Source organism: Pelobates fuscus, chromosome 1 (genome assembly GCF_036172605.1).
Source record: "Pelobates fuscus isolate aPelFus1 chromosome 1, aPelFus1.pri, whole genome shotgun sequence".
Classification (NCBI taxonomy): domain Eukaryota; kingdom Metazoa; phylum Chordata; class Amphibia; order Anura; family Pelobatidae; genus Pelobates; species Pelobates fuscus.
In genome coordinates, this window is record NC_086317.1 from 227352466 (window position 1) to 227365809 (window position 13344).

The window sequence follows — 13344 nt, forward strand, 5'->3', positions numbered from 1 at the left end:
TTACAATTAATCATGGTACCACGAGCTCATAAAAATATATTTTCGATAGTATATACTAAAAGGAAGTATATAATCAGTTACTAGGAAAGCCGTTTAAGTTCTTTTTTTTTACGTGGAGGAGATTTTGTATTTCTGTATATTTTCAACAGACTATTTTTTTGGTATCGAGTATTAAATCACACTTAATGGTATCTAGAATACTGGTAGTTAAGGCTAAGCCTCGGGTGAAAGACTGTCTTGAGCACACTGCAGTACAAACAATATTGGCTAGAAGTGCTGTACAGCTCTGTGCCTCTAGACACCTTTCACCTCCTTCGCATCGCTTCATTAGCATCTATATAATATACCATTTCCTCCACTCCACTGTTCTATGCAGGCAAAAATCAAGAAGGAAAGGGAAAAATGCAATGTATAAATTAGGAACTGTGAAGATGTTCCATACCAGTCACCTTTGCTGGTGGGGATCTGGGACCAGACTAGGCAGACCAGAAAGGGGATGGTGACCAGGAGTGGGTCCACCTGGTTAAGAGATGGGTCAGCCCACACATTGGGTCCTACGGGGTGTATCAACCTGACTGGCAGCCACCTTGGCCAGCCAAACCATATATAGGGTTCTGCTAAAATGCTGTGTTTCTTTCCAGTGTCCTGAAACCATTAAGCACACAACAAGTGCATAATTAAACACTTGCTGGGGACAGCTGATTGCTGTCCCTTAATATGAAACACCCACTGGACAGCAGGACAACTGTTAGATCTGTGCCACTTGGGAGGTATGACGTTCATCATTCCTCAAACCAATCCCATTCAGAATGTATCATTACATCCTGAATGAGCTCATAAAAAACAATAACGTAAAAGAGATCAACAGAGCCATCTAGAACTTAAAGTAAAAATGAAACAACGTTTTGATGTATAGATCATTACTCTCCAGTCTCACTGCTCAATTTTATGCTATTTAGGCGTTAAGTCACTTCTGTTTCTGTGTATGCAGCCATAACCAAACCTCCTGTGGCTGTGACTTAACTTATATATTCATGAGATATTTCATTTTACATTCATATGACAGGGACACTCTAGGTACCAGAACCACTACAGCTTAATGTATAAACACTGCCTTTTCTGAAAACAGGTAATGGCCTAAGGCCACCTCTAGTTGCTGTGACTCAGACAGTCACTAGAGGGTCTTCCTTGTAGAGGTCCTGCAAAGTTTGCAGGACCAATGTTCAGAGTCTTCACGCTCGGCATAGAGGCTCCGAATGATCCCCATAGAGGCAACACATCTGTATAAGGAGATGATGACAGTGAGGTCATTGCCAAAGATGTGCACTAGTCTCCCACTGTGCTGGGGGAAATAAGGTACATTTTATAGCTTGTTTAAACTTTTGGGGGTTGAGCTGATATTTAAATTGCTCCAGTATCACTCTAATGTTAGAAATACAGGTTTGTATTCCTAACGTTAGAGTGTTCCTTTAAGATCTAGTGAATTACATCACAATCCAGTTCACACTAGGCAATATTACATATGGAGAATCGAATTAGACACATTGCAAAGAATAGAGGATATAATAATGAATGATAGTGCTAATATGGAAGCACTCAAGTGTAGTAGAAAGAGGTATGAATTTCTGCATTTCATTTTATTTTTTATACCTCTCAAATCTCAAATACATAAATACATTGTTAAATATAGGCATATAAAAATGATATATACATAAATGCTCAAAATAAAGGGAACACGTGTTGTTCTTTCCCATCTTTGCACATTGTTTGGTTAGCTTCTGTGCACATCTCCCAGTATGCCTTTCCCATGGACATCTCACAGTGTCTTCTCATCTGTAAAAGTTTTTTTTTTATTTCCTGTGTCATGTTCAGAGCCTTTTCTATTTTTTGTCCGTATACATATAACCATTCCCACTTGTGCATTTATTTCCTATGCTATTTCTTAGATTCTTTTCAACCATAATCCAGTTTGTAAACTTAGTTATATTATACATAGATGGTTATCTTACATTTAGAGTATACAACATACTGAGTTTGTTCTTAAAAGAACACTATAGTGTGAGTAGTACAAACATGTATTCCTAATACTATAATGCTGGCATGGCTGTTTCGGTGATGGACCCCCTCTCTGTGCAGTAAAAAGATATTTAAACAGCTTTTCTCCCTCGCCTCGCCGGTCTTGCCACAGCTGTACCCGCCTCCATGGCTGAGATCATTTTATCCTGATGATCTTAGCCAATTCAATTCTTTTCTATAGGAAAGTATTGGGTGACTCTTATGCATGCGCAACAGAATGCCATGCTGCGCCAATCAGCATCTCTTAATAGAGATGCATTAAATCAATGCATCTTCATGGGGAGCTTTCAGTGTCCTTGCAGAGCCGACGCTGAATGTAGGTGCTGGAAACTGTTTGCCACTAGAGGTGTTCCTAGGCAGCAATGTAGACACAGTGTTTTCTTTAAAAAGGTAGCGTGTTCATTGCTTTGCCTGCAGGGACAGGCTATAGACACCATATACAATCACTATATTAAGCTGTAGTGGTTCTGGTGACTACAGTGTTCCTTGAAGGAATCAACCTGGTTTCTGCTACCGAGCTATAAAACCTATCAAAACATATGAAAATGTATTATTTTCAAGTAAAATTCAGATGTTTCCAGAAGATCCTGCAAAGTCTATCATATTATTTTTTGCTGCTTCATATATCCAAATATTTATCAGGAATATTGTGGTAAACTAGTTCAGTTTAACTGACAATTATGTTTCTACCACTTTCTATTACTACAAACTATAAAATGGAGGTGATTTGCGTTTAAAAAAACAAAACAAAAAAAACTTTTACAAAATTATATATGGTGTGCTGGATCTTGTGTATTGTATAAATTGGCCCCAGCAGCACCCCATTTATGCATGTTCAGGTGAGTGCAACTCCCTGGTTTCATATTAATATTTGGGAGTCAGGCTAACTCCTTGGTTTTGCACCCCTCTCTGTGACAGTTGTCTCGTTCCAGGGCCCTATTTAGCCTTGTACTGCATGGAATTTTTTCCCCAAGTAAGTGGGTTAATCTCATAAGAGCAGACATTAGGTTGATAGAGGAGGATCTGCCAACTATGGGGTACATTGACGTTGTGGCAGGTTTGTACAGTGTATGATCATATATATACTAAACCCCCATTATTTTTGCCTAAATTAAGTGTTTTTTTAAAAAAAATAAAAAATAGAAAAAGCTAATACAATCTGTGAGCTTTGAAGTTCCTGTTAGTGGATGAGTGAGTGTGCTAGATCTTATACACAAATGTTATTTTTTTTTACTTTCAATAAAACCCATTTGGTACATGTAGCAAAGATCTGAGGAACATTTATTTGTCAAAATTTGCCAAGATATTTTTCAAATGCTGTTTTGTTTAAATACACAACAAAATATACTGCAAATTAGCAATTTAATAGTGATTCCTGCAAGTTAAAAACTATTAGCATAATAATGGCATGTTGATAAAAGAACAGAGAGTAAGATTATCCATGTGTTATAGAAAAAAAAATGCTTAGTGATTAGTTCAAATACTGTTTTTCTTTTATAAATTTAGTATACAGTGTAGTTTAGCATATAACTATGCAACCTGGTCAAGTGTTAACATTTAAAAAGCATTTCATTTATGCGGCCACGAACCCAAACAAATTAGCTCATGGGTTAAAACTAAAAATAAATTATTTTAATTGAGATGAGGTTGTATTTATTTATACTTTCTAAATGAATACGTGTAATCCTTTCTATTGCTCTGCATATTTGTACCTATGCTAGTTCAGATTTCTTACTGACTCCCAATTTAAATTAAAAGCAGTGCAGCCTACCCAACTCCCAGCTGCATTTATGTGTCTATGTACCTTATTCTACCTCCATATAATTATGATAATGATTCCACCACTATGGCTTAAAATAGGATGCAAAACATTAAACCTTGGTTACACCACCTACTAACCGTTCCCACTACCTCTTTATAAATGTGACCTTTGCTATCTGATATGCGATGATCAGGTGACGAATCCACCCATTGATTACTCCATGCTTATCCAATACCTCCACTGATACAGATAGGAAAAGAAGTGTATTCATAGGATGAAATGCAGGTTATCAAGCAGGGTTTTTTGTATAGCGGGGGAAATTTAAGCTAGCCAGAGTATATGGAAAATTCCTACCAATATTTTAGTATTTTGCCAACAAGAAATGGGAAATAAGACTGTTAATCTCAAGTATGCTAATGCTTAGTTTGCAAATACTTAAGTAAAACTTACTGCCCTTCAATCACACTCAGTTCATATTGTTAATTATATTCTGTTCAGATCTCCTATTCGACAACTCATATAGTCAAAGCATCATACATAACATGGCAATGGCTTTTTTACAGAACAATAGCCTATGTACACTTAGACTACAGTTCTGCACATTTTTTCACATGGATGAGGTAGAATGGTCTTTCCTTGAGTATGGGATGACACGATAAGGAGATTTGAAACTGTTAGTGACTGCAGCAGTGAGAGAGAATTTAATTCAATCTTAAAATGCCAACTCTTAAAGAGACCTATTTATAAAGTCACTTTCCGATAACTGCTGTACATTAAAAATACTGGCAGCGTCCTTTACTGTGGTACTTATATCAAATTATAGCAATGATGTATGCATAAATCAGAAAGGCAAACAGTTTCCAACTGCAAATATTCAATCTGCTGGAATTATACAATCTAATAAAACCATTCAGGGGCACAGATATTTAATGCAGATAATAATAATAAATACAAACATGCAAGATTTCCACATCTTAATCACATGCATCCATACTACAGAAGTATAGCAAATATAAAAGCGGCACTGTCATGCCGAACTTGCCTTCCCCAATCTCTTCCTCTTCTCTCCCTCTCTCAGGATATGTTCTTTTCTTCCTGTCTGCTCTAGTTTTCTTTAACCCCTTAAGGACACATGACATGTGTGACATGTCATGATTCCCTTTTATTCCAGAAGTTTGGTCCTTAAGGGGTTAAAACATAAGACAAAGTAGGGACTATTTGTCTTATGGAGATTTCCTATGCTTGACCAGATTTGACCCACTTCTCACAGTCAAAGGAATTCCCCCACAATTCTCACCTGATCTCACGATACTTCCTTTCACTATTCCCCAGCGTGCTGTCATATAGATAGGATGGAATTTGGTAGTTTCGCCGGTGTCCTAACAGAATGAACAGTTTGTTTATTCGTGTTAGAATGGCATTCGGTAGTTTCTGTTCGTTTCGGAATTTCATTTGAATGAATGAAACTCCAATCCTATTCGTGCCGCGGCTGAATCTTGCAGCTGCTTAGTAAATAGCTCCCAAATTCCCATGGTATTAGGGAGCTATCTACCAAAAGGCTGAAATACCAAAACTGGTCTTTCCGCCAACTTTACTAATACTAAGTAAAAATGACTTAGTATTAGTAATTAATCTACCCCTACTTGCAATGCCGCGAGTAGGGGCATGTCTACTAAACTGCTCACTGTTGTAAAAAAGACCCCCCCCCCCCAAAAAAAAAAAAAAAATAATGAGGGCGGGACAATAAAACTAAGTCCCTGTAATCAAAAATAAATACCATTTGAAGTATTTTTTCTAAAATCTTCTTTTTTCAGCCCCAAAAAAGCCAAATTGAAAACCATAAAGCCCGTCGAATTTATAAAATAAAAAAAGACCCGAGCGCACAAACAAATCTGCAGAAAAAAAAAATCCAGACGCTTAAAAAAATAATCCATGTTCACCTAGCTAGGGCACTGTGCAGTTAGATAGGCTCACTATTTACCTTTCAGAGTGCTCTTATTGGTTGGCTTAAACCAGCCAATCAGAGCCCTCTGAGTGAAATTGCAGGGTGTGGGAAGGCTTTATAAGCCTTTCCCCATCCTGCGGAGCTCAGTCTGCGCAGTGCCCTCGCTGGGTGAACATGGATTATTTATTTTAGCATGAGGATTTTTTTATTCCTGCATTTTTTTTTTTTCACTCAGGTTTTTTTTCGATTTTATAAATTTGACGGTGTTTATGGTTCTTATTTTGGCATTATGGGGGCTTAAAAAAGACTTTAGAAAAAAGACTTAAAATGGTAATTATTTATTTTTATTTACAGGGACTTAGTTTTATTGTCCCCCCCCCCCTCACTAATTTTAGGATAAGGGGGGTAGGTAAAAAAAAAATGTTTTTTGGGGGGAGGACTAGGGGCTTGGGGACCCCTAGTCACCCCCTCCCCAGTTTTTTTTTCACATTTAGAGCCCCCATCCACTGCTCATGGGTGGAGACAATAGTTATCCCCCTCCCATTTTCATGTAGGGCCCCCACCTGCCGCTCATGGTTGGGGGCTCGGGGGAGGACCTATGCCCCCCCATTGTTACTAGGGCCCCCAGCTGCCGCTCATGGATGGGGGCCGGGGGGATGGGACAATAGGTCTCCCCCCTTTTCATCTTAGGGCCCCAACCCCACAATAGGTCCTCCCCCCATTGCCATTTAGGACCCCCACCCGCCAGGGGGGAACAATAGGTTTCCCCTCCTATTTTCATGTAGGGCCCCAACCCACCACCCATGGGTGGGAGCTGGGGGGGCAGTACCTGCACTCGCGGGGCACGGGTGAGGGCGACCAGGGGGGCTATTAGATGTATTAGTCAGGAGGGTTGGTTAAAAAAAATGGATGTGGCCATGACAGTGCCGCTTTAAGGGGACACTGTACGTTTAGAATAAATAGTGAACGTTTAAATGTTCATATCTGTATTTTAGATTCAGAAAATAAATAATGGCATACAATTGACCTTTAATCCCCTCGGTAGCCACTCTCAGAGAGAAGCATTGGGGACCTACAGTACATGCATGGCACATCCCTTGCTTAACCAATCTGGTGTTTCTCACAGAGAAGCACTGAAGCCAATTCTTCATTATGAGAAGAACTGGATTTGTTTGTTCTCATAATGCTGAACGTGCCTCTAGTGGCTGTGAGTCTGAAATAACCAGAAGAGTGATTTAATAAGAATGAAAATACGCTCTGGGTGCATAAAGTTATTGTGAATTAATTCAGTTAAATATGGTTGGGTTCCTTTTTTGAGTTTTTACAATGTAGTATGCTTTATACTTTCTCGTTATTGTGGTTAAATGTTGAACTGTTAGTTTACACAGAGAGAAGTGTCCTCAATCAATATGGCAACATATAATGATAAATGGCAAAATACAAAATGACAAGGTTTGTATCCAAGATATCAAGAAAACTTTTATTTGTCACAAATCATTTTAACACATATAACGTATTAATGAGAGCCTTCCCAGCAGTGCAGTGTGTCTGTGCATTTTTGAATGACAATAGAAATGCAGTATTTTATATTCTGACCGATAAATCAGAATAAATTTGTTTCTGTATATGTTTGTACCACCACCACTACTTATTTTGTTCCTTTTTTGTGGTTTCACTAGCAACAAATTAAATTACAAACCTGACTCAGTATCAGCTCATGCTCATTCTCAATGGTACACACTTTAAAGAGAGGCAGCATGGGTGTGCAAGAGGACTGGAGTGTGTCTTTTGACAATCCCCATTATAAATAGGTACAATTAAAAAATATCAGTGAAATAGAGAAGCATGTTTAAAGATGTAATGGGATTCTAATGTCCGGGTAAAGTAATATCTGTTTCAATGATGATGGAAAAAGGGGTGAAATAGGTGGAATGGAGAGGGGAGATAAAAGTGTTGTGAGGAAAGGTGAGATTAAATAAAAGATTAAATCAGGAAGGGAGGCTAAATGGGGGGACATTTAATGAAATGGAAGAGATTAAAATAAAGATGCAAAATGAAAAGGGGAGATGGAACGTAGAGAAGAGTAAAGAGGGGAGATGAAATGAAGTCGCGGAAACTGAAGAGAACAATAATTGAGAATGACAGAAAAGTTTTAAAAGGATTGATGAATTCAAGTGAAGAAATGAGGAGCGGTGAAAAGAGAATGTGGAATTAGGTCAATGAGAGTTGGTATAAGGAGAGAATAACAAAAGGTTTAGAAGTGAGAGGTGAGATTGAGTAATACATACACAGCAGTGTGTGTAAGAGGAAAGTGCTCCTGTTATGTGTGGAAACGTGAGTGTGGTCAATAAATAAAACCCCTGTGGGGTTGTCTCTGTAAGTGACTCAATTATTACAAATTAAAAAACAATTTTACATAATTTACATATGGAAGCTGGACCAACAAAAGCCTACACTCAACACAAATTGGACAGCACTGCTACGTTTGAAACATATACCCTGTCCAGGTACTTTATCAAGTACCAGAAGTATTGGTGTCTATAAACGTGTTTGAAAGATTTCAACAATTTTAAATATATTTTATATATTTTTATTTAGTCTGCCTTAAATTTTTAAAAGTAATTTCACTCCCATGCCAATTTAAAGTAAATGTGTTTCTGACCATTTTGTTTAAATCTACGTCTTTTCAGTATGTTCTAAAACAGGAGGAAGACTCAGGAAAAAGGAAATCATTATGTCAAAACTCCCCCTTCCCACTGTAAGAATTTAAACAATTTTAGGGTGGTTTGATTTCTTACCTGTGTTCTGCCGAGCACTGCTTCCCACCTCCTCCACAAAACTAGGTAAGAAAATACAGTCTGAACATGATATAACTTCTCTACATAAGGATTTGGATAGATTGGGATACAGGGCAGGCAAGTAGTAGATGAGATTCAATACTGATAAATGCAAAGTCATGGGAACACAAAAACCACTTATGCATTAAGTGGGATTAAATTAAAGAATTGGAAACAATTATAGATTACAAACTAGGCAACAGTCTGCCATTGCAAAAGCTTGCAAGGTGCTTTCTTGTGTGAAAAGGGTTTTTGACTCACACAATCAAAATATAATTTCTAACCTATTCATTAACAGATGAATACAGACAACAAACAAGAGGTCACCTATTGAGACTGGAAGAAAGGCATTTTCACATACAACAGAGGAAATGGTTCCTTATAGTAAGAACAATAAAGATGTGGAATTATCTGCCTAAAGAGGTTGTGTTATTAAAAGGCTTGGATGCCTTTTTGCATAAACAGAATATTAAAGGATATAATTTATATGTATGTAAACTGGCTGTTGATCCAAGGAAAAATCTGAGAAGGAATTTTTCTCCAACTATGTAACTATGTACTTCCTGTGGAAAGCTATAAGGTCCTAACCAGTACACGGCTAGCTAAATGGTTGAGTGTGTCACCTGTTCTCTCTGTCAATGAGCTTAGTCCTCCACAGGAAGTAATGGAGATGAGGAGCGGCACCTGGCAGAACCCAAGATGTCAAGCAGTTCAGAAATGGCTTGACTCCTTACAATGATGGGGCATCAAAGCACTCCTTGGTGCCCTTACAATGATGGAGCATCAAAGCACTCCTTGGTGCTTGGAGTGTTCATTTAAAAGTTAGTTTGTTTTAATATAAATATTTCATCATTGACTCTGAAGGTGTTAAATAAAAAAATAAAAAAATTGTGACTTAAAACATATGACATTAAATGAATAGCTTGCGTCTTATAAGCTTGAAACCAAACTGATCAATGCTGATTCAACTTCCATGATGTCTAAAGACTGAGGTATTTGACATTCTATTATAAAATAAAACAAAATAAAAACTGGTGTTGAGCTTTACATAACACTATTAAACTTGAATGTCATTGGTATTCTGCCTTGTTACCTAGAAACTAAATGACGGCATACATTTTATAGTCATGTTAGAATGCAGAACGTTAGATAATATAAATACAAGCATCTACCAAACAAGTGGTAATTTTGCTGAAAAATAGAACCGGTAATTTATCTCACTCTTTTTGCTATTCAGCCTTAAGAATGTCTAAAGAGTATATTTTTCTTAAGTGCCTTGTAGCATAAGGAATATAATGGTCATAAAAATTATGGTAGATAGTGCTCAGATGTACGATACAGTCACAGTAGCCTATGGCTATTTTCCAAGCTATATCTCACAAAATAATGCTGGGAAGTCACGTAACAACAATTTTGTTAAATATAGAAGAATGGCACCTGTGAGCACTGGGACTTTAGTAAGAATGAGCTTCACTGATTGTTAATTTTCCTAAGCAAAAGAGAGCAAGCAAATTCTGGGATACATTTCACAGCATGAGGCAGTATTATATAGGTTAGAACAAGATGACAATTTAATCTTAAAAAGAATTTCTACTAAAGTTTAACATTTACCGGCAAGTAAAAGTAGCTAACAGTTTCATTTTTTTCTCCCTCACTCCCCCCACACCCTCCGAAATCTATTTACACATTACTCCAGTAAATCAATAGACACGGTAAACTGTTTTTTACCTTCACAGCTACCATCCTTTTCTTCAAAGCCAGCACTACATGTACATTTTCCAATGGGGACAAGCCATTCCCCTTCTGCACTGCAATGCATCCTGGGTGGATTATCCAGGTCTACTTCAGAGTTATTCACACAAGTCCCCCTAACTTCCACCAAAGTTGAAAATGCTGCCTCTGCCACTGTGTCTGGAAATACTGCTAGATTCTGAACTGTGGAGAGGCACTTTTTATAGTACACACGTACTGAGACTAAAGCAACACAAGCCCCAACATCTTGGAATCCTAGGTGAAAACCTCTCTTGTTGAGATGTCCAATCTCCCTAACTTCTGTATTAAGTTTCATTTTGCGCTCCCCCAAGTCCCCTTGGGTGAAGCTTTCATCAGCGGCTATAGTATCAATCTTGATGTACTTGCTCTCCTTAATGTGCCTCCCCAGGTCAAAATCCGATTCTATGTAGTAGAGGTTAAAAGTCTCCTTACATGTTCCCACCACTCCAGGAATGCTGTTACAATCCCTCAGGGTGAACTTGAGCTCAATAAAGATTCTTTGTCCATTCTGTCTTGGGATCCAGCCTGTTTGCAACCAGTTGTTTTGATTTGGTTCCATCACATTGCACACCTGGTAGGTACGTATGGGCTTGTAGTTTTCATCAACACCACTGATTTCCTCCCACTGATACATAAAATTAGAAAAAAATAAAAAGAGTACCATTATTATAAGTACATACATTACTGCTAACTCCACAATTATGTTTTACAGAACATTTTTTATAATTTATAGCAGTTTTCTGCTAAATCAAAGTCCATGAAACCTAACAATGTCACTGACACAATTCAGCATCTATTAATATTTCCATAACATTGCTCATAACATAAAAACATTCTATAAGGTTGAAAAACTGCTTAAAGCAACAATAGTCTGAGCACATAGCTTTTACATCAATCAATGGCAGGTTTCCCAACCAATATCAGATTTTTTGTTTTCGGCTGCCGAAAATATTCATGCCTCATAACATTTCAAATGGACAAAGAGGAACACTTTAATTTTGTGATTGGGGTATGGCCAGCAGAGGGACTGTTGTGAGATATTTTAAATTACTTACTGATAATTTATGCAACTCAAATGTAATTAAGAACAAGAACAATGTATCTTATTTACACAGGCTGATTTTTAAGAACATTTATTGTAGTTAAAGACACACTACTGTGAGTATTATTGCCGTGGAGCTCTGTTATACACTCAGACAAACCAACAATGTAGAGCTTCTAGAAAAGAGGGACATTAGGATTGAAAAGATGGACAGAGAGATTTGGGCCAAAATAGGGATACTTGGGACATATGAATATCACCTGCCCATGATCAAATGGTTTACATCAGGGGTCCTCAAACTCCGGCCCTCCAGATGTTGCTGAACTACAACTCCCATGATTCTCTGGCTATCTATGCAATTCAAAGAATCATGGGAGTTGTAGTTCAGCAACATCTGGGGGGCCGGAGTTTGAGGACCCCTGGTTTAGATCATTGGTATTTTGTGGGAATTAAGTGTTTTTTCAATGCTTTTTATGGTGGCCAGGTTTTGGTTTAAACATGAGATCAATGTCAAATGGTAAACATTTAAAACATCAAAAGATGTTTCAGAGGTTGACCTAGAATCAGACAGCTAAAATCACATTTATGCTGCAAACGATTTGGAGTTTTAAGTGGAAATGTAAAAGGGTCACTATAGGGTCAGGAACACAAACATGTATTCCTGACCCTATAGTGTTAACACCACCACCTAGCCCCCCTGGCCCCTCATGCCTCCATAAATATAGTAAAAATCTTACTGTATTCAAGCCAGAAGCTGTAAATCTGCATGCTGTTAGACTCAGAAAAACAAGCAGTCTGCTGACATGTGGTAGCCTGATCCAATCACAGTGCTGAGACTGACAAAGAGGCAGATCCAGCATGATTCAAACACAGTCCTGGCCAATCAGCATCTCCTCATAGAGATGCATTGAATCAATGAATCTCTATGAGGAAAGTTCAGTGTCAGCATGCAGAGGGAGGAGATACTGAATCACAGGATGCTGTGCACAGTGCTGCCCTGTGCTCTGCTGACAGCAAATCTGAGTGGATGGAGGCATATTATGCCTTAAACACTTAAAAGGACACTATAGTCACCTGAACAACTTTAGCTTAATGAAGCAGTTTTGGTGTATAGAACATGCCCCTGCAGCCTCACTGCTCAATCCTCTGCCATTTAGGAGTTAAATCCCTTTGTTTATGAACCCTAGTCACACCTCCCTGCATGTGACTTGCACAGCCTTCCATAAACCCTTCCTGTAAAGAGAGCCCTATTTAGGCTTTCTATATTGCAAGTTCTGTTTAATTAAGATTTTCTTATCCCCTGCTATGTTAATAGCTTGCTAGACCCTGCAAGAGCCTCCTGTATGTGATTAAAGTTCAATTTAGAGATTGAGATACAATTATTTAAGGTAAATTACATCTGTTTGAAAGTGAAACCAGTTTTTTTTTCATGCAGGCTCTGTCAATCATAGCCAGGGGAGGTGTGGCTAGGGCTGCATAAACAGAAACAAAGTGATTTAACTCCTAAATGACAGTGAATTGAGCAGTGAAATTGCAAGGGAATGATCTATACACTAAAACTGCTCACACATAGTAGTCAATTCCCAACTCTGCACTACCTAAATATGCCTGCTGTATTTACTGTGTCTTAGTAATTTTGTGTTAACTTGTAGTAGTAATTTGTGTACATAATACTGTTTTGGAGAACGCATTTCTCAACGGTCTAAATCAAACAGTAGGTAACCACTCTTTGTTTAAAGAAACACTCCTGGCACCATTACCATTTCAATACTGTGCAGTAGTTATGAAGATTGGAGTGTTCCTTTGAAGATAAACCAATGCTTTGATCCCTGTCTATGTCTATATATGTGAACAGCAACATGCCTCTGCTGTAACTTTATAAACCTACTATGATAAAGTTTACTTTTCA

General features: G+C 37.9%; 1 protein-coding gene across 1 annotated transcript in view; it reads right to left on the reverse strand.

Moving 5' to 3' along the window:
• The window catches only part of EPHA10 (EPH receptor A10), a 568155-nt gene that overhangs the window by 485134 nt on the left and 69677 nt on the right, over positions 1-13344 (reverse strand). Inside the window, exon 3 of the mRNA XM_063454942.1 lies at positions 10349-11018. Coding sequence (XP_063311012.1) covers positions 10349-11018 — 670 coding nt within the window. The remainder of the gene's footprint in view (positions 1-10348; positions 11019-13344) is intronic.